Here is a 20,760-nt window from a genome sequence, read left to right as displayed (position 1 = left end):
CCACTCCTTATCAGCAAGGCTCCTGCTGTGCAGAGCCTCCGTACATGCTGTTTCTGATGCTACAGGGGCTGGCCACGCTGCCACCACTTGCACATCAAGACAGACTTGCAACACGTGCTGTCACGTATGTGAAAAAGGCAGGGTTGGCTGCCACGGGCACCGGGTGGAGAGGCAATGCTGGACCTCATTATTTTAAGCCTCCACTACTTCATCTGCTTCCTCATCTCTATCGTGATCTGGCGAGGAGCTAAGGTATGGCACGTCTCACTGCCATGGGAGTCCCCCCTGCCCATGGTTCCCCTTTGGTCTCTGTGTGCACAAAGAGATTTTTTTAGCCTAGTTTTATGAGGAAACAAGGGTAGTAAGGTTATATCGTGAATTCAGGGAGAACAAGAAAACACTGTTTAATTGTAATCAAATTTAACAGAAAGGCGGTTTTCTTCATAGATCTACTTATATTCCCTGTTGGGAAAGGAGGACGCCTTAAGAAGCTTGCAGGACCTAAAAGGAGGAAGGAATATTGGATATTGGGGAAAATATCTTCCTTAACAGAGTGTTGAAGCCCTGGCAGAGGCTGCCCAGGGCAGGGGTAGAGTCTCCAGACCTGGAGGGGTTAAAAAAGTATGTGGCCATGGTGCTTTGGGACAGTGTTTAGTAGAGACAGTGGGATTGGGTTGGTAGTTGTACTGGTTGAACTTAGAGGGCTTTTCCAACCTTGGTGAATCTGTGGTTTTATGGAAGGCAGGCATATTTGCTAAAGAGGCTAGGCTGAATAAATCTTTTCAATTTTGCTATTTTGCAGGTTATATTTTCAGTTTTTATCAACTTATAATAGTTTGTATTTCCAGCCATTGTATTATTTTAAGAGCATTGGCTCTGTAGAATCATAGACTCATAGAATCACAGAATGGTTTGGAAGGGATCTCAAAGCCCATCCAGTTCCACCCTCTGCCATGGGCAGGGACACCTCCCACTGGATCAGGGGCTCCAAGTCCCATCTAACCCAGCCTTGAACACCTCCAGGTATGGGGCAGCCACCACTGCTCTGGGCAGGCTGGGCCAGGGGCTCACCACCCTCATCTGAAAAAATTTCTTCTTAATGTCTCATCTAAATCTTCCCCCTTCCAATTTAAAGCCATTTCCCCTCATCCTATCCCTGCATTCCCTGATCAAGAGCCCCTCCCCAGCTTTCCTGGAGCCCCTTTCAGTACTGGAAGCTGCTCTAAGTTCTCCTTGGAACCTTCTCTTCTCCAGGCTAAACAACCCCAACTCTCTCAGTCTGGCCTTATAGCAGAGGTTTACATGCAAACACTACTGTTTACCCATTACATAGTTAAATAGCATAGAATTTCACATGTAGCATCCTCGTATTTTTTAGCATGTAGCTTTCCCAGGGATGTTTTCTTAAAGTGCAGAGTAAGTGAATAGTGATTGAGAATTTATCTTGCCCCAGGTATCAGGTTTGTAACAGCTGGTTTTCCTAGTCTCAGTTCTCTTAGCGAACATGTTGGCCAAACAATATCACTGAACTCCCGCCCTTTGCTTCGTGTGCAGGTTGATAATCTTTTTTTCAGGCTGAGAGAGTTGGGGTTGTTCAGCCTGGAGAAGAGAAAGCTCCAGGGAGACCTTGGAACAGCTTCCAGTACTGAAAAGCGTTCCAGAAAAGCTGGGGAGGGGCTCTTGACCAGGGAGTGCAGGGATAGGACAAGGGGGAAACAGTTTTCAGCTGAAAGAGGGGAGATTGCAATGAGATCTAAGAAAGGAATATTTTCTTGTGAAGGTGGAGAGGCCCTGGTCCAGGTTGCCCAGAGCAGTGGTGGCTGCCCCGTGCCTGGAGGTGTTCAAGGCCAGGTTGGATGGGGCTTTTAAGCCCCTAATGCAGTGGAAGGTGTCCCTGCTCATAGTAGGGGTTGGAACTGGATGGGCTTTGAGGTCTCTTGCAACCCAAACCACTCTCTGATGGTAGGATTCCTTCTATGGTATCACTAAAACTTCTGCCCTGATGAGTTAAATGGGCAGGGGGGGACAGGGCGAGGACGGGGGAGTGTTCCAGTAATTACTCATTTTATGCCTAGAAATTAAAACAAAAACTATTCCAGAATGTGTTTTTTTTTATTCTTTTTGTGTTTTAAGGATGTGGATTTGCCCAGCGCAAGCACAGAAACAGCTGAAATGACGCCAGATGGTCTGATGTTAATTGGTAAAGAAGATGACATAAAGAGAACTGGGAGAAAAACAGCCAAAGTCAATGGCAGAGGAGTTGTTGTTTTCTACCACGAAGGGAAATTTCATGCTTTGGACTCTCGCTGCTACCGTAAGATATTTGCATGCATGATATTTCTGTTACTGCTATTAAAATTAAATCTGCCGCATAAATTAAGACTGTGTTCTTCCATGTTTCAGATGAAGGAGGCCCTCTACGCCTTGGAGAAATAGAGGTATGTAAGCAAAATAAAAACAATGTAAGCTCATAGAGTCACGTGAATCTCTAATGCCTAATTTTGATTAATTTTATCTGAATATAACACCAAAATAACTGGATATTTATGTAAAATAGCAGACAGTCCTACAGCCAAATCACCCAACATGTCTTTTGCCCTACAGATTCTTCCAGGAGAGGAATCAGAAGCTGATAACTTGATTTTTTTCCTTCTTCTTCCTGGCAGGATATCGATGGCCAAGCATGCATTGTTTGTCCTTGGCACAAATTTAAAATTACACTGGAAACAGGAGAAGGATTATATGAAGCAATTAACCCTCTGGAGCCATCATCAACACCAAAGTGGCAATCAAAAGGAGTCAAACAAAGGATTCATAAAGTCACAATAGACAATGGAAATGTTTATGTGAGCCCTCCAGATTTGTCTGTAAGTTTTGACTCCGACTATTTTGCTGAGAAGTACAAAAATCATGATGATAGTTTAGACACAGAAAAACAAAGCGATTCGAAAGCAGCACAGTAAGCTGTGGACAAAAACCAGAACCCTAAAAAATGCCCCGATGAAGAACCATTGTCATGAAATAAAAATGTGGCCATAAAGATAATCTCTAGATTAAATTCTAGTGTTAATGTTATTTTAAAGCATGAAAACGCTTAGAGCTGAGTTAGATAAGGAGCTCTGCATTGCTAGAAATATGACTGATCTTGTGCCAATGATATTTTTATGCACTTGCATTTTGAAAATAGTTATTTACATCAGAGTGCTTCGGAATACTTGATACTTCAGAAATCCTGTTTTGCTGGAATTGTTTTAATTTTTAGAAGGGGATATAGTATATTACTGCTTATAAAACTCATTACATACTTTAAAGTGAATTGTCAGGTGTAAAGGTTATGTTTATATACTTAACAGTTTATACTTACAATGCTTTCGGTATAAATGACATAGAAATTTTCAACTTTTGGGATATGCAAGCAATTTCTGAGTGTTTATTACGTGCCATAAAGAAAAGTATAAACCTTAAATATAATTTAGTCAGCTTTTTTTACACCTAATTGTGTATTACTACTGTGATTCCATAAAAGTATTTCTTTTCATTCTCCTCCTTGAACTCCTTTTGGAAGTTCATCAAATGATATGAAAGCTTGTGTACAGCTTGTTCTTCCTGATTCTGTTGGGTGAGAACAGAGCTCTTGGCTATAAAACCCTAATACGATATGCAGTGACTCTTGCTTATTTTGTTTCATTTATTGTAAATACATTTTTATCCATTCATTTGAAAAAATGTACTTTCAGTTTAGAGCCAAAAGTTAAATTTCTCTATGTGTATTCACTGTTTATCATCAGCTCTGCCCCAACAACCCCTCTGAGCAGGTTCCTCTCCAAGCTGTGCTGAGTACGGGGCAGACTGGGTTCTAGGACATAGTGGGTTTGCTGGCCAGCCCATGAAGTCCCCAGGACAGAGATACTGTGGAATGCCTAGCATCCTTTCACATGCGATGGCATGACTGCAGTTCTGTAGGGTGAATTTTTGGGTGCTTTGTTGGCTGTTTGCAAAGCTTGATCATTATCATTTTTAATTTGAAGTTGCCTGGTCCATGAGTTTCCGTCATGTGTACCATGGGTCGTCTTGCATTTAACGCACTTCAAGGACAAGTAGGTCTGTGTCAACACCATTGTTCATATCAACGTGTTCACGAGTAGTGAGGCATGGGCAAGAATCAGAGGAAAACATCTGTGCTCAGTGGATCACAATGCAAAAAGCAAAGCACACTGTCAATTTATTTCACCATATATTGATCTAGACGCCCACCTCTGACCGTGACTCCTCACGCTGATTTCTTGGCTGACAGGGAGAAGTGGCACCATCAAGGTGCTGTTGATGAGAGGTGTTTCAGTTTTCGCATTTTAGAACTACTGAAAAGCTTTCCTTCTTCTCGTCCTCCTCTTGCTGACCAGTCAACCAGCTGGTGCCAATGAGATCAGATGCAAATGCCTACCCTCTGTCAGATGACTCATGTCTTAAGCAGCTGCTCATGTGTTTTGTACAGATACTGACTAGTTCCCTGGGTTCATAGAATAATAGAATCATGAAATGGTTTGAGTCAAAAGAAATCTCAAAGCCCATCCACTTCCAAGCCCCTGCCATGGTCAGAGACACTTCCCACTGGATCCACAAGAGATGAGACCAACATTCACCTCACCACAACCTCCTTTCAGGCAATTGTAGACAGCGATGAGGTCTCCCCTCAGACTCCTCCAGGCTAAACAACCCCAGGTCCCTCAGCTGCCTCTTATAGCTCTTTTTCTCCAGACCCTTCCTCAGTTCTGTTCCCTTTTCCAGATGCTCTCTAACCCCTCAATGTCCTTCTTGGAGTGAGGGACACTGTTTTGGGAGCAAGAAGACTGAAATGGAGGAGGGTGACAGCAGGAGCCTTCAAGGGATGGATAGTGGCTGGGACAAGGCTGCTTGCAGTCAGGGACTTATAGTGGGATAGGGAGGGAGATGAGGAGGGGATGAGTTAAAGCAGTGAGACTGAGATGTTATTTAAGGGATGACAAAGAAAGAGACAGAAGGAGTAGTGGTGGGCAAGAGCCCAAAAAGCCACTGGCTGGCTAAGTGGAGCTTCCTGGAGAGAATGAGAGTGATGTTAAGATCAGCCTTCTAAATCATTCAGGAGGAGTGTTTTGCTGGTGATAGTTTGAGGGGGCTTAGTTTAATTTGGCAAATGAGCAAACACGAGCTGTTTTCCTGTCATTAATCAGCCAGGCAAAGGACAGAGAAATATATTTTGTGCTTTGGCTAGAAAATTTTCATGATGACTCTACAAGACATTCAGGCTCTGTATGCTGCTTTCACAAGCAGCTTGAGCAGAACAAACAAGTTGTATTTATCCCATCATGGAGCCATCTTTTTGAGAAAAGCAGGTGGAAACTATGACTGTAGTAGTATGAACTGCAGATTTACCCTCAGTCGGTTTGCAGATGAGACCAAGTCATGCAGGAGTGTGGATCTGCTTGAGGGTAGGGAAGATCTGCAGAAAGACCCAAATGGACTGGATTGATGGGCTGAGACCAAGAGGACGAGGTTCAACTAGGCCAAGTGGCAGTTCCTGTGCTTGGGACACAACAACCCCGTGCAGCTCCAGGCTTGGGGAAGAGTGGCTGTAGGAGAAGGACCTGGGAGTGTTGGTCGACAGTGGCTGAACATAAGCTAGCATTGGCCCAGATGTCCAAGAAGGGCAACAGCTTCTTGGCTTGGATCAGAAACAGCGTGGCCAGCAGAAACAGGGAAGGGATTGTGTCCCTGGACTTTGCACTGGTGAGGCTGCACCTTGAACCCTGGGTTCAGTTTTGAGTCCCTCTCTCCAAGAAGGACTTTGAAGGGCTGGAGCACATCCAGAGAAGGGAACGGAGATGGGGAAGTGGCTGGAAAATGGTTATGAAAGAAGGCTGAGGGCCCTGGGGCTGTGTAGTTTGGAGAAGAGGAGGCAGAACGGAGGCCTCATCACTCTCTACAAATGCCTGAAAGGAGGTTGTGGTGAGGTGGTTGTTGGTCTCTTCTCCCAAGTAAGAGGTGATAGGATGAGATGAAATGGCCCCAAGTAGCAGAAGGGGAGATTTACATTGGATATCAGGAAAATTTTCTTTACTGGAAATGTTCTCATGCACTGGCAGAGGCTGCCCAGGGAGTTGGTGGAGTCACCATCCCTGGAGCAGTTTAACAGACAAGTAGAAGAGGTTCTCAGGGATGGTTTAGCAGTGGTAAGGTACAGCTGGACCTCATCTCAAAGGTCTTTTCCAATCAAACAATTCCATGTTTTTGTGACTGAGCTTTGACCTGAAGTAGCTGCATCTTAAGCCCTAACTTTACGATGTGAACTGTAAGGCTGAATGCTGTATGCTTTCCTTCTGCATGAACCACCTTGCTCTGCAATGTCTCCTTGAGTTCATTGAGTCCTGCACATGAAATACAGGTCACCTTCCATTTAGAAAGCATGATAATGTCAGGATGGAGGAGTTCATGAGCACACTCTATGTGGAGCACATATGAGCGGTCTTTGCAGTACAGATAAATTCAGGCAGGGAAAAATGCCTCGTCTGTAGGAAAACAGTTTTGAAAACAATTTTAAAATCAACCTGAAACCTTTTTCAATAACTTTTCATTAATTTTGGAATGAAATCGAGTCTGATGTTTGCTTTCCAATATGATGAGGAAAAGTTACTCACATTGTTCCCCTGCTGGCACTGCCAACATGGGCTGTGAGAGTCAGCACTTATCATTTCCCTGGTGTGCCATCGCTCTGCCCACTCAGCCCAACAGCTGCTCTCAAAGGTTACGATGGGGGGAAGCACTGGATGGGGAATAGAAGTAAAATTGCTGGAGAGGTACTTGAGCCTCTGGTGGTGTGTGGGCAGGTGGGGTGTGTGTGGGAGACTGCTCTTGGCTGGCGGAGCTGTGGGAGAGCCAGTATTACAGCAGATCCCACCAGTGGGGGCTTCACCCCACCAGCAGAAATGGGGCATACATGGTCAATGGTTTTCTGCCAGGCCAGCAAGTTCAGCCACTTCTGCTGGTAGCTAAACCAGCACTGTGCTGGCGGTGCAGGAGGAGTAAGTGAGGCTTAAGAGGGTGGGTTGTGTTCATGGAATCATAGAATCATAGAACCATGGAATGGTTTGGGTTGGAAGGGACCTCAAAGCCCATCCAGTCCCGTCTCCCCCCCACCACCACCATGGGCAGGGACACCTCCCACTGGATCAGGATCTCCAGTCCCAGCCAGCTTGGCCTTGAACATCTCCAGAGATGGGGCAGCCACCACTGCTCTGGACAATCTGGGCCAGGACCTCACCACCTCCACAGGAAAACATTTCCTCCAGAAACCTCAAACTCTGCTCTTTAAGCTAAAAACTGTTCCCCCTCATCCTCTCCCTGCACTCCCTGACCAAGACCCCCTCCCCAGATTTCCTGGAGCCTGTTTTAGTACTGGAAGGTGCTCTAAGGTCTCCCCTTAGCCTTCTCCAGGCTGAACAACCCCAACTCTCTGAGCCTGTCCTCATAGCAGAGGTGCTTCAGCACTTGCTTCATTTCTGTGGCCTCCTCTGGACTCACAGTTACATTCTCATTCAAGTAAAAAGCATCATCTTTTTATCCTGAAAAAAAAATTGCAACCTTATTTGGCAGATCCAGGGAAAATGGAATCCTTCTGTAGCTGCAGCTTGGCCCAGGAAAGCACAGAGGAGCAGTGCTGTGACTGTCTTCCTCTGTGTGGTTTACATGGACTTGCAGTGTTCCTGGCACCCTGCTGGCTCAGCATGCAAGAAACCAGCAACGGGTGTTCAAGAGGGATAACACTTCCCAGGAGGCTCTTTCACCTTGTGGTGCTCGTGCAGTTTTTCATGAGACTCAGCACTGAAAGAAAACCTGAAGCTCAATATAAATTTGAAGATGCAGGTGCTCATGTGAATTTTCGTCATCAATTTTGCTTCACTAGCATATGATAAGCAGAAATGAGGCTTGATATTAACTAAATTCATGTGCAAGACCAAGGGCAAGGGCAAGGACCAGTACCTGGCTTGGGGCAATCCATGGTTTGAATACAGGATAGGGGATGATGTGACTGGGAGCAGCCCTGAAGAGAAGGACTTGGGGTGCTGGGGGAGGAGAATCTCAACATTAGCCAGCAACATGCGTTCACAGCCCAGAAACCAACTGAGTCCTGGGTTGCATCCAAAGTGGTGGGAGCAGCAGTGAGAAGGAAGGGATTCTGCCCCTCTACTCTGCTCTCCTGAGACACCACCTGGAGCCCTGTGTCCAGTTCTGCAATCCTCAACATAAGAAGGAGGTAGAACTGTTGGAGGGAGTCCAGAGGAGGCCACAGAGATGATGTGAGGGCTGGAGCACCTCTGCTGTGAGAAAATGCTGAGAGAGTTGGGGTTGTTCAGCCTGGGGAAGAGAAGGCTCCAAGAAGAACTTAGAGCAGCTTCCAGCAGGGAAAGGGGCTGCAGAAAAGCTGAGGAGTGGCTTTGTACACAGGCATGCAGCGATGGGATGAGGGGGATTGTCTTTAAATTGGAAAAGGGAAGATTTAGACATTAGGAAGAAATTCTTGATCCTGAGGGTGGTGAGGGCTTGGCCCAGGTCGCCCTGAGTAGTGAGGCTTTGAGCCCCTGATGCAGTGGGAGGTGCCCCTACCCATGGCAGGGGCTGGACCTGGATGGGCTTTGGGTCCCTTCCAACCCAAACAATTCGAGGGTTCTATGATTTTATGTAAAGTAATCTTGGTTACTTTTTGTATTTTATCTTCAATAACCAACAAGTGATTGACTTTAACAGTACAGACAAAACACACTGGCATTTAAAAATTTTTGCTACTTCTGTACTTTAACTGTAATTATCTGCTTATTTCTATGGACATCACAGAACATTTATTTGCTGTCTAGAGTAGAAGAATCCTTTCCAAGAACATTCATAGCAGGAAAATACAGTAAGCCAATAATATTACCCCATATAGCTGGCGTTTTCAAATTCTATCAGTCAGTTCCTTGGTGAATATTACACATATTTCATAGCTGTGAAACTGAAGCAGAAATTAACGTTTAAATTGATCTCTAGTTTTGGTATAGTTGAGTACTCCTCTAGGGAAAAAAAAAAAAAAAAAGTGGAAGTACTGAAAATGAAACAAAAAATAACAGAAAGCATGTTTTTGGCTTTTACCCAAACACTGTCCCCTTATCTCCCCACTGCAAAACCGAAACAAGAAGGAATCCAAAAGCTCCTTCAGGCTAGGCAAAATAAAACTGATTTGTTTTCTTTCTAACTCTAAAAGAGAGAAAACTTGAGCTGATTTAAATCCCCTTCCTGAGATTTCAGATAAGCAGTAGTTTCTGCCCCTTGCCAAGGACAGTGGCTATGTTCTTTAACAGTGATAATTAGCTTTTCCATTTATTAAGCAATGACACATTCAGCTTGCCAGAAAGCTCCTGACCTTTCCCTGTGCGTGGCTCTGAGGAGCTGTGGTCAGGACCTGAGCAGGCAGTGTCTTCCTGCACTGACTATCAATGACTACCAAAAAATTCCATTCATCCACCAGAAATGCTGGTCCTCAGAGAGCTGCAGTCGTTTAGGGCTTGCCAGGAAGACTCGAAATACAGGTGGATGGATTGTGCACACTCCTTGGATAGATCTGCTCAGGGTATTTCAATACAGGTTCAATACAGGATGGGGGATGTTGTGATTGGGAGCAGCCCTGAGGAGAAGGACTTCGGGTGCTGGGGGAGGAGAAGCTGGACGTGAGCCGGCAACGTGTGCTCACAGCCCAGAAACCAACAGTGTCCTGGGCTGCATCCAAAGTGGTGTGACCAGCAGAGTGAGGGAGGGGATTCTGCCTCTCTGCTTCACTCTGCTGAGACCCCACCTGGAACGCTGTGTCCGGTTCTGGAATCCCCAACATAAGAAGGTCATGGAGCTGTTGGAGCAAGTCCAGAAGAGGCCACAGAGATGACGTGAGGGCTGGAGCCCTCTGCTATGAGGGCAGGCTGATAGAGTTGAGGTTGTTCAGCCTAGAGAAGAGAAGGCTCCAAGGAGACCTTAGAGCAGCTTCCAGTAGGGAAAGGGGCTGCAGGAAAACTGGGTGGGGTCTTTTTCCAAGGGCCTGGGGTGATAGGATGGAATGGCTTTAAATTGGAAGGGGGAAGATTTAGGTTGGACATTAGGAAGAGATTTTTGGTTATGAGGGTGGTGAGGCCCTGGCCCAGGCTGCCCAGAGAAGTGGTGGCTGCCCCATCCCTGGAGGTGTTCAAGATCAAGTTGGATGGGGCTTTGAGCCCCTGATGCAGTGGGAGGTGTCCCTGCCCACGGCAAGGTGTTGGAACTGGATGAACTTTAAGATCTCTTCCAACTCAAACCATTCTATGATTCTATGATTCTAATGCTTGTGGATCTGCTGTGGAGTGTCTGGGAATCAGTGACCAGGTCTGTCACAGAGGAAGACGGAGTCCCTTGGCCCCTCCAAGTCCCTTTATGAAGGAGCTATGGATGGGAAGAGTGCAATGTGAGTATCTATTTTTTTGGCCCGTGTTGTTCCATGTGAAATAAAAAGCACAACTTCACCCCGAGCCCCGTGATGAAGTACTGCTGTTTCGCGGAAAAAAAATCTCCAACATCATGTAAAAGCCTTCTCCAGCGTCATCTCTTAGCAAATAATGAATACCACTAATGAAATCACTGTCAAGGTCGTTGAGATACCACTCATGTCCAAGTTTCCTTGCAGCCAGTGGAACGGAACAATGGAGGGCAACATGCCCAGCAGCCAGCAAACTTTAGGTGGTTATTTCAAAGAGGAGGAACTGACTTTCAAAACCAAGCAGCCTTTACCTTTTGCAGGATCTTTTTTAACCCAGTCACAGCCTATGCATCTGAGAATTGACTGTAGCTGTGTCCTGACCCACCGAATACAGGACATGCTACATCTCAGCTTAATCCACTGGGATGTGAAATGGGTGCAACACAGCATTGAACATGGTAACAGGACCTAATCATAGATTTCTTTTAATTATGTTTATTAGGAGCTAAGATATACGGTTATGCATCTATATACGTATATTACACAAAGTTCCTCTGCAAATAAAATTCTACCAGGTAGGCTACATGCCATGTTGACTGGTTAATGAGGTAGCTGTTAGACCATTTTTACACTCAGTCTTTGTCATTTTCATAGAGTCATAGAATCATAAAATGATTTGGTTTGGAAGGAATTTCAAAGCCCATCCAGTTTCAACCTGTGCCAGAGGCAGGGACACCTCCCACTGCATCAGGGTCCCAAAGCCCCATCCAACCTGGCCTTGAACACCTCCAGGGATGGGGCAGCCACAACTTCTCTGGGCAACCTGGGCCAGGGCCTCCCCACACTCACAGGAAAACATTTGTCCCCAAGATCTCATCTCGATCTCCCATATTTCTGCTGAAAACCATTCCCTTCATCCTATCCCTGCACTCCCTGATCAAGAGCCCCTCTCAGCTTTCCTGAAGCCCCTTTCAGGACCTGAGGCCGCTCTATGGTCTGCCCACAGCCTTCTCTTCTTCAGGGTGAACAACCCCAACTCTCTTTCAGCCTGACCTCACAGCAGAGGTGCTCCAGCCCTCACATCATCTCCGAGGCCTCCTCTGGACCCTTTCCAACTGTTCCATGCCCTTCCTGTGCTGAGGACTCCAGAACTGGACACAGGACTCCAGGTGGGGCCTCAGGAGAGTGGAGCAGACACAGCAAAATCCCCTCCCTCTCCCTGCTGGTCCCATGGCTTTGGATGCAGCCCAGGATACAGCTGGCTTTCTGCTTGAAGGCATCTAGCTTGAGCTAACGATTTTTTAGAGAATTCAGAAATTTTACTGCTGATATTATCAGATTTGTGGCTTTTACTGATTAGCTATTGAAAGAAAGGGTTGGATTTCAAACCACAGGTCCTCCAGCAGAGGTATTAAACCAGGGATGTACCAAAGTAAGATTAAAACTCAGTTAATTAGCAGTCTGTAGAAATGTGTGCCATAACATATTTTTATATACTAACTCATTACTTTGCTGACAGCCCAATTTTAACTTAGCACAAATGTTTGGACTGATAGAGAATGGAAAATACATTTTACATTTTTTCTATAAAGTCCAGATATTAAGTAACTCCACTCCCAGGCTTCAAGCATGAGTTATTTTTGTTTTAGTCATGATACTCTATCTGATTATTTTGTTTTGAACTCACTTGAAAATACTTTTGTTAATAAGCACAAGCTGCATAAATCATTGCACACAGACTTTACTGAGCATTGGCTTTCACAGGGGGAAATTAGGTGAAAAAACAGAATATTCTGTCCTAGCAGAACATATTTTTGTCAAAAGTAAAGCAAAAAAGTGAATAAAACTGTCCTGTAGGGATGTTGTTGAATAAGATACTGTTCATAAAATACATGATAAAGCCTATAAATCTAAAAGCTTGTAGAAAACCACAATTGCTACTGAAGAGAAAACAAAATTGTTTTTGTTCTTTATAACTTGGTTTTCTACTTCATGTTCCCTTGCTCTCAAATGTTTTGCCCTGCTTGATCTTTTCAGAACATCATGCCCTCACCTCACTTGTTTTCGTTAAGTGAAAAAGCATTCTTAGGCAAGGCCCATGAGATTTCTGGAGGTACAAAACTGCAGTCAAGGAAGGATATGGCTTAAGTTGTTGCCAACTACGTAACCGAAAATCATGATGCAATTTGATTTGCAGAAAACTTAGTGAAGATTACTGATTATTAAGATACAAAGAAAAAAAAATACCAAATGAAGAACCACCATGTCTTTTCTTGCAGAAATCACCTAAATTTCTCTGTGTTTTCAGAGAAAGAAAAAAGGTCAAATGTTTGCCTGAAATGTCACCATCAGGTAGTACTTACTGTTTACACTTACATTATAAGAATGTCAGGGCACCTTAATTATGTGGAGAATTACCAAGTGCCTCTGAAGTGAAAGTAGGGCAAAAATAGGGCTTTTACCACAAAAGAATTGATGTTATTTGACATATACTCTTTCTATCATCAGTTTTAAACTGGGAAGTGAGATCTCATGCTTAGTGGGTAATCAATGTGTTTTTGAAAGCAATAACAATTTTGTTCTTTCTTATGATTCAGTAGAGAGGAAGTAAACATTGAGAAATGAGGAAAGAAAGATTCAAGAAATCCAAAGGAAATTCTTTTGTGTTAACATAACACGACATTTTGTGATGATGTGAATTGAAGAGAAGTGGAGGTAAATTTATAATACTGCCATCAGAAAAGTACATCTGTCATGAAAAAGAAAAGACAAGAAGCCAAAAGGAAGTTTAGACAATTGCAATGTTTAGTAGAGCTTCGTGGATGCTAAGTGGGAAACAAACCATAACTTGTCTGTGTGTTCTTTTCATCCAGCTCAACCAACTCACTTTGCAATTACTTGCCAGACTCTTTTTCAAAATGTTTGGAAATATTTTATTTTTTTCCTACACTGTAAAGAACAGTGAACTATTATAATATTGGAAAACTCCTCTTCTTGCTCTTTTCTGTAAGTGATTTCTTTTGCAACATGAAAGTTTTAGGCTCTTAATGCTAATCTGTTTTGACTGTTTCTGAGCAGACCGTCTTTCACGCTGAGCAGCCTGGCCTTTTGGCCTCATTTTTATTGCAACTACAATGCAATTAACAAAGCAATAAATGCTGAACCCACTTCCCACAAAATACTCAGTTCTGATCAGTCAGTTTGTATCTGTGCAAAATCAAAACCATGAACAAATATGAGGGAATTTGTGGTCACTTTTATTTACCTCAGCTTAGATAAAGTTAAAAGTACAATACTGATTTACTGATTAAGCCAAGGGTTCAATTTCAGTTTCAGTTTGGAAGGCTGGCACTCAGAAATGTCAGCTTTTTAATGAAAAGAATTAACTTGTACACTTAGGAGATCTCTCCTGGTCCTCGTTAGTGGTTTAAGAGGAGAAGCATTTAGGGCAGATGTGTGCTTAAAATTTAAAAAAAAAAAAAAAACAAAACACAACCCCTGAAACTCCCAAACCGCAAAATAAGAAGCATTTGCCCAATATCCTCAGCCCCATGGTGTGAATGTTGGGGTTGTTCTGTCAGGGACAGGAGTTGGACTCGATGGTCCTTGCAGGTCCCTTCCAAGTCAGGACATCCTATGATTCTAAAACACAACAACAAAATTCCAGGAAAGTATCATGAAAATTAAACCTGACACATTGCTGTGAATTTCCATCTCCCTCCTCTTTAGAGGAAGCGATTGCCAGCCTGATTTCCAGAGGAAGCAACACTTAGAGAGTGATGTTGTCCAGATCATCCACCAAAGAGCCCCTAGTAGTAAACTTGTACTACAGTGGGATGATGGCAGAAAAGCCTTGAAGATTGTAAATTCCCACTAGCTTTGTAAAAATAGGCTGTTGAGTAGTGAGATCTCAATTAACGCTCCATGGAGACGGCAGTCATAAAAGGAACACTTCTGCAACTGTGCATTCTGCAGCCAGGGTATGAGGCAGGGAAACAGTCATTCACAGGATTCTGCTCTTAAAAAATCCATTTTAAACATCTTTTCATTTATGTCCTTTTATCATGTGCCATTTCTCACATCGCTTCTATAGTTATCACTCAGTGAAGGCTCCCGAACAGCCAAATTCCTTTTGAGAGTGGGAAGAGGTCATCTGGGAATGCAGAGAATGTGGTAGGCTACGAGACTGAAATGAAGTCATTTCTACCATAACAAAGGCAGCAAGGATGACATTCAAATCCACAAAAACCATCGAGTTTACACACACAGAACATCCTTTCTTGCTGTCTTGGAACATTCTGGTGTAGTTAGAGGCATGTGGACAGCAGAGGAGGCTGAGAACTAGGAGTATGAAATAGCAGTGAAATTGCAAGAGAAGGGAAAATGAGAAAGTATTAATAGGAAAAATAAATAAAAAGGAAGCAGCTGATTTAAAGCATAGCTCTGAATTGGATATTTCTATTTTTTAAAATGAAAACAACTTTTTAAAACATGAAATGTCCACCCAGTGATCACTTCATAAAGAAAATGAGTTAAACACGTGCTTTGTGTTTTAATTATGGAGAACTCCAGTTGTATAGAAAGGGCTGGAAGGTAACTTTAAGCAGGAATTTGCTCCTAGTGAAGTTTTATTTATGACTTGTTGACAACTTACCACACTGATGAGCGAATAATTATTTTTGTTATGTATGCACTATATGGTGTAGATCTGTACATCTAGTGATAATCTTTGTTCTTTAATTTTCTCTTCTCAAAATGCACATTAATGCATGTGTTTTTAGTAATAAAACTTAGAAAGCAACCAAAACCATGGGCAGGCAAAGGGTAGAACTTCTGCAAGAGCAGGTTAAGTAGTTGTGAGGCACTTCTCACTGTAGAATTCACGTGCTGGGTCACTCGGTCTTAAGTGCTTATCCAGGGGATCATAAAGTGGATTAAAATAGCCCAGGACTTTCAAAACACGCTGAGCATATGCCATCTCTTCCCTGTACCCCAAGCTGCAGCAGCATCTCCTGTTGAGATGGTCCCACGCCTCTCCAAGTACCTTGTGGAAGGGGCAACGCAGGCAACAGAACCCTGTGGAGTTGTTTTAGCTGTACTTCTGACCATTCCAGAAGATACCTTCCACACCTCTCTGGTGGGGAACACTTGCCCCTTCCCCATTCCCCTTGGCATTTGCTCCATGTCCACGTCTCCCCATGGCTCAGGCCAAGACAACAAGTCTTGTCAAGGAGAACCAGGGCACACTGGAGTGGGGATAGTGCTTCTCTGCATGTTATGATGGTCCATGCCCACCTCAGAGAGGTGGCTGCTGCTTCTAAAACAGCAGAAACACCATATACAACAATTTTTACATTTCTTTGACCCTTGTTAAACAACGGTGTGAGCACTGTATAGCACAGCTGTACATCTACAGCTGGGGATTCTTCACACTGGCAAAGACGCGCCTTCTTCTGCTGCATATAGTGTTGTTTCGGCCTTTCATCTCTGCAGCAAGTTGAGGTGTGTAGGGAGCAGAAGAGTCCTCTCCATGTAACAAGGCAACTTGTTCCCTCAGGACTGAGGGCAGCAGGCTTGGAGGGCAGTACTTCCACCGGACTTCTGCAGCTGCAGAGCCGGCTTCTGGTAATCCACAGGTCACCCTCACTGTTTCAGCAGCTTTCCACAGCTGAGTAGCAGCTTTCACAGCTCTGTTCTGCTACAAACTGGATCTAGTTTACATTTTAAAAGTGTCCTTTATTTTTTTTCCTTCTCCTCCCATCAGATAATTTTTCAACCTCTTCAAAATTTCTTTGAATATAGGACTGATACATTGCTTGCTTTGATACAGTAACACTAGAAAAACATAGTTAAAATAGGTGTTAATAAGCGGCCAGGATCAGATAAGATTTATGAGACTGTTCCTCAGAAACTGGGTCTGGGGTCTGAGTATCACTGGAGGCTGCCAGTGTATTCGGAAAGTGCTTTAGCTGAGTCTGGGGCCAGATGCCATTCCTGGTGAGATGACAGAGAAGAAGATCAAGGGACATGTGGATGAAAATAGTGTGTTGGAAAGGTGCAGGAGAGGCTCCAGTGAAGCCCAGCATCACTGGCATTTGGAGGAAGGGCGGTAAGCATGCCCATAAAGAGGGTCGTGTGGGCATAATAATCCTCTTACAATTTCAGAAAGCCTCTGAGAAGCATTTTCTAAAGCTTATTAAACTTTGTAAGGAAACTAAGTTGCCACAAGATTGGAGGAGAGGTTGGTTTTTTAATTGAAAGCTGTTGTAAGAAGAGGAAGTGAGGGACAAGGCTTTAGGGGTCACTCTCTAGGAGGAAAGTGTTTCGTGGAGTCAGGGAACAATTCAGGTTGAAAAGGATCTCTGGAGGTCATCTAACTCAACCTCCATTCCTGTTCTGAAATCCCCAACAGAAGAAGGACACAGATCTGTTATAATGCTCCAGTGGAGGCCATGGAGATGATATGAGGGCTGGAGAATCTTTGTTATGAGACTGAGGGAGTTGGGATTGTTCAGCTTGGAGAAGAGAAGGCTCTGAGGAGACCTTAGAATAGCTTCCAGTACTCTAAAAAGGGCTCCAGAAAAGCTAGAGAGGAGCTTTACCCAAGGGCCAGGAGTGACAGGACGAGGAGGAATGTCTTTAAATTGGAAGGGGAAGACTTAGATTAGACATTAGGAAGAAATTCTTGATGATAAGGGTGGTGAGGCCCTGGCCTAGGTTGCCCAGAGCAGTGGTGGCAGCCCCAACCCTGGAGGTGTTCAAGGCCAGGTCGGATGGGGCTTGGAGCCCCTGATCCAGTGGGAGGTGTCCCTGCCCATGGCAGGGGGTGGAACTGGATGTGCTTTGAGATCCCTTCCAACTCAAACCATTCTATGACTCTGAGCCCAGACTTCTCCAGTGAAACTTTGGGATGCCTCCGAGGATGGCAGTTCGTAACTCAGTACAAAATCCCTGGGACATGTGTTGGTTTTCCTTGATGTCTTCACCAGTGACCTCTGGAAAGCAGTCAACACTGAAATCTTTTTGACTGGAGTTACAATGACCTCTGGCCAAGAGCGTCTGTGCCATCTCTGAAACTGGCTGTGTATTCATGTGGGGAAAACAAACAAACCCATGCTTCTAAGCTGGATGAACCCTACAGCATTTTCCTGGCATAGCCGTACTGAAAAATATCAGAGGTCCTGAACACTGAGGTGCCATTCATTCCTCATTTTCCCACACACAGGCAGCTTTTGTTGGTTTGGATGTGGCAGATGGCTGCAGCAACAGAGAAACTCCTTTTGTTTGCTCACGCTTTGTCCATGCGGGAGGTCTCAGCAGGCCAACCCTGCAGCAGCAGTCTCCGTGGTGTGGGTGAGCATCAATAAGGTCAAGCCTTCAGAGGTTATATTTTGTGACATCAGTAGGGACCATTTATATTCAGCAAAATATATTACTGTTATCTAAGTCAGCTTCAATCTTTGAAGAAAAAATGAAATTTACCTTTTTTAGGGCAATATTTTTCCTTGTGTGCCTTAGAGCAGCCTTCTGTACTTAAAGAGGGCCTACAGGAAAGCTAGGAGGGGCTCTTGATTAGGGAGTGCGGGGAGATGGTGAGGAGAAAAGGTTTGAAGCTGCAAGAGGGGAGATTGAGATGAGATCTTAGGGAGAAATGTTTTCCTGTAAGGGTGAGGGAACCCTGGCCCAGGTTGTCCAGAGCAGTGATGGCTGCCCCATCACCGGAGGTGTTCAAGGCCAGGTTGAATGGGGCTTGGAGCCCCTGATTCAGTGGGAGGTGTCCCTGCCCATGGCAGCGGGTGGGACTGGACGGGCTTTGAGGTCCCTTCCAACCCAAACCATTCTATGACTCTGTATGCATCCATGTAATTACATACATATGTGCATATGTACATGAATGCAGGCATGCACAAACATAGAGGGAACTGTTACATCAGGAAAAAGTGAACTGGTAAATAGAGCAGCCCTAGTGAGGAGTGACCCAATTAACCCAAACTCCAAGTAGCATAGCTTAGTCTTTGCTGCAGACCCATCCCTGCCGAGAGGTGTGAAGGGCTGAGGTACCAACAGAGATGGAGGGTCATAGAAAACACTTGTTTTCCTTTCCTTTCTTTCTTGTATCACCTGGGAAACTAGTTAGGACTGCAGGAAACAACAATTCTGGCAAATTATGCAAATAGTGGATGTGGGATTCGTCTGCCCGATGAACACCACTTAAAGCTTACAGCACCAAAATACTGTACTGTTTCAGTAACATTTCAGCAATCAGAAGATTTAAAACAACGTTTAAAAAGCATATACTAAAATGGAATGGAGATGCTGTGTGTTGTTCTGTGAAAGCAAGTCCATAACCCCATTTTTCTGTGCATTGCTGAGGGAACATGGAATACATTTCAAACAAACAGAAAACAGAAAAGGAATTGAGTTCAAAAAACTTCGAAACAGTGAAGTTCCTTGGCATCGCTGTCTCACATGCATTCTGGAAGGGAAAGCCATAAAAGATGGTTTGACAGAGAGAGGGGGATTACGGAGCGTTGCCTGACTGTTCCCTCTTTGGCAATCTGGAAGCTGAATATCCTACGATCAGCAAACATTTCAGCCAGCAGGCATTTGCCACCGCTGCTGACATACAAATACAAAGCAGCAGAGAAGGGACTCTTTGACAGGGCTCAGAAAACAATGGCATAATTGCTGTGCGCATTTCACCCTGGAACACTATTATTCTGTTTCAAGTTATTTCTGTTGAAGCTTTCCAGCAAGGATCTCAGATAAACAAATACTCAGTCTTTGCTGACAAAAGGATAATGATATTTTCCACAGCAAGGAGATAACTGGAGCCGAGAGAGGGACTGTTACCCCTGGGTAGCCTCACTTGCGCTGATTCAGATATGACTAAACTGGCCTGTATTTTCAGGACAGTGAGGGGATTTAAGGCACTAGGATTCAAAGTCCACTTGTTAGCTGAACCTGCGCACTGCACAGAGCTGCTACTGATGTCACGAAATGGTTTGGGTCAGAAGGAAACTCAAAGCCCATCCAGTCCCACCCCCTAACAGCATCTCCATCCCATTTTAGTATATGCTTTTTAAACGTTGTTTTAAATCTTCTGATTGCTGAAATGTTACTGAAACAGTACAGTATTTTGGTGCTGTAAGCTTTAAGTGGTGTTCATCGGGCAGACGAATCCCACATCCACTATTTGCATAATTTGCCAGAATTGTTGTTTCCTGCAGTCCTAACTAGTTTCCCAGGTGATACAAGAAAGAAAGGAAAGGAAAACAAGTGTTTTCTATGACCCTCCATCTCTGTTGGTGCCCCAGCTCTTCACACCTCTCGGCAGGGATGGGTCTGCAGCAAAGACTAAGCTATGCTACTTGGAGTTTGGGTTAATTGGGTCACTCCTCACTAGGGCTGCTCTATTTACCAGTTCACTTTTTCCTGATGTAACAGTTCCCTCTATGTTTGTGCATGCCTGCATTCATGTACATATGCATATATGTATGTAATTACATGGATGCATACAGAGTCATAGAATGGTTTGGGTTGGAAGGGACCTCAAAGCCTATCCAGTCCCACCCGCTGCCATGGGCAGGGACACCTCCCACTGAATCAGGGGCTCCAAGCCCCATTCAACCTGGCCTTGAACACCTCCGGTGATGGGGCAGCCATCACTGCTCTGGACAACCTGTGCCAGTCCTCTACCCCCATCTCATCGTCGAAAATATCTTCCCAATGTCCAATCTAAATCTTCACCCTTCTAATTTAAAGCCATTTCCCCCTGTCCTGTCCCTGCAATCCCTGATCAAGAGTCCTTCCCCAGTTTTCCTGGAGTCCCTTTCCTTACTGGAAGCTGCTCTAAGGTCTCCCTGGAGCCTTCTCTTCTCCAGGCTGAACAACTCCAACTCTCTCTGCCCATCCTCACAGCAGAGGTGCTCCCACCCTCACATCATCTCTGTGGCCTCCTCAGGAACCATTCCAACAGTTCCATGACCTTCTTATGTTGAGGATTGCAGAACTAGACACAGGACTCCAGATGAGGTCTCAGGAGAGTGGAGCAGAGGGGCAGAATCCCCTCCCTCACCCTGCTGATCCCACTACTTTGGATGCAGCCCAGGACACTGTTGGTTTCTGGGCTGTGAGCGCACATTGCCGGCTCACGTCCAGCTTCTCATCAAGCAGTGATACAGAAAATGCCAGCAAATCAAACTAAGACTCATTTTGGAGGTTTAGAAAGCAGCATCCTTCATCAGGCCTAG

General features: G+C 44.6%; 1 protein-coding gene across 1 annotated transcript; it reads left to right on the top strand.

Annotated features, from left to right (window-relative positions):
- The first annotated feature begins 48 nt into the window (after positions 1-48).
- Positions 49-3,699, top strand: RFESD (Rieske Fe-S domain containing). Its single transcript, XM_009562946.2, has 4 exons — positions 49-252; positions 2,134-2,314; positions 2,404-2,438; positions 2,667-3,699. The coding sequence occupies exons 1-4, from the start codon at positions 175-177 to the stop codon at positions 2,961-2,963; spliced, it is 591 nt and encodes a 196-aa protein (XP_009561241.1). The 5' UTR covers positions 49-174; the 3' UTR covers positions 2,964-3,699.
- Positions 3,700-20,760: the final 17,061 nt, after the last annotated feature.

The sequence above is a fragment of the Cuculus canorus genome, chromosome Z (assembly GCF_017976375.1).
Source record: "Cuculus canorus isolate bCucCan1 chromosome Z, bCucCan1.pri, whole genome shotgun sequence".
Taxonomy (NCBI): Eukaryota; Metazoa; Chordata; class Aves; order Cuculiformes; family Cuculidae; genus Cuculus; species Cuculus canorus.
This window is presented reverse-complemented; position numbering and strand designations above follow the sequence as displayed.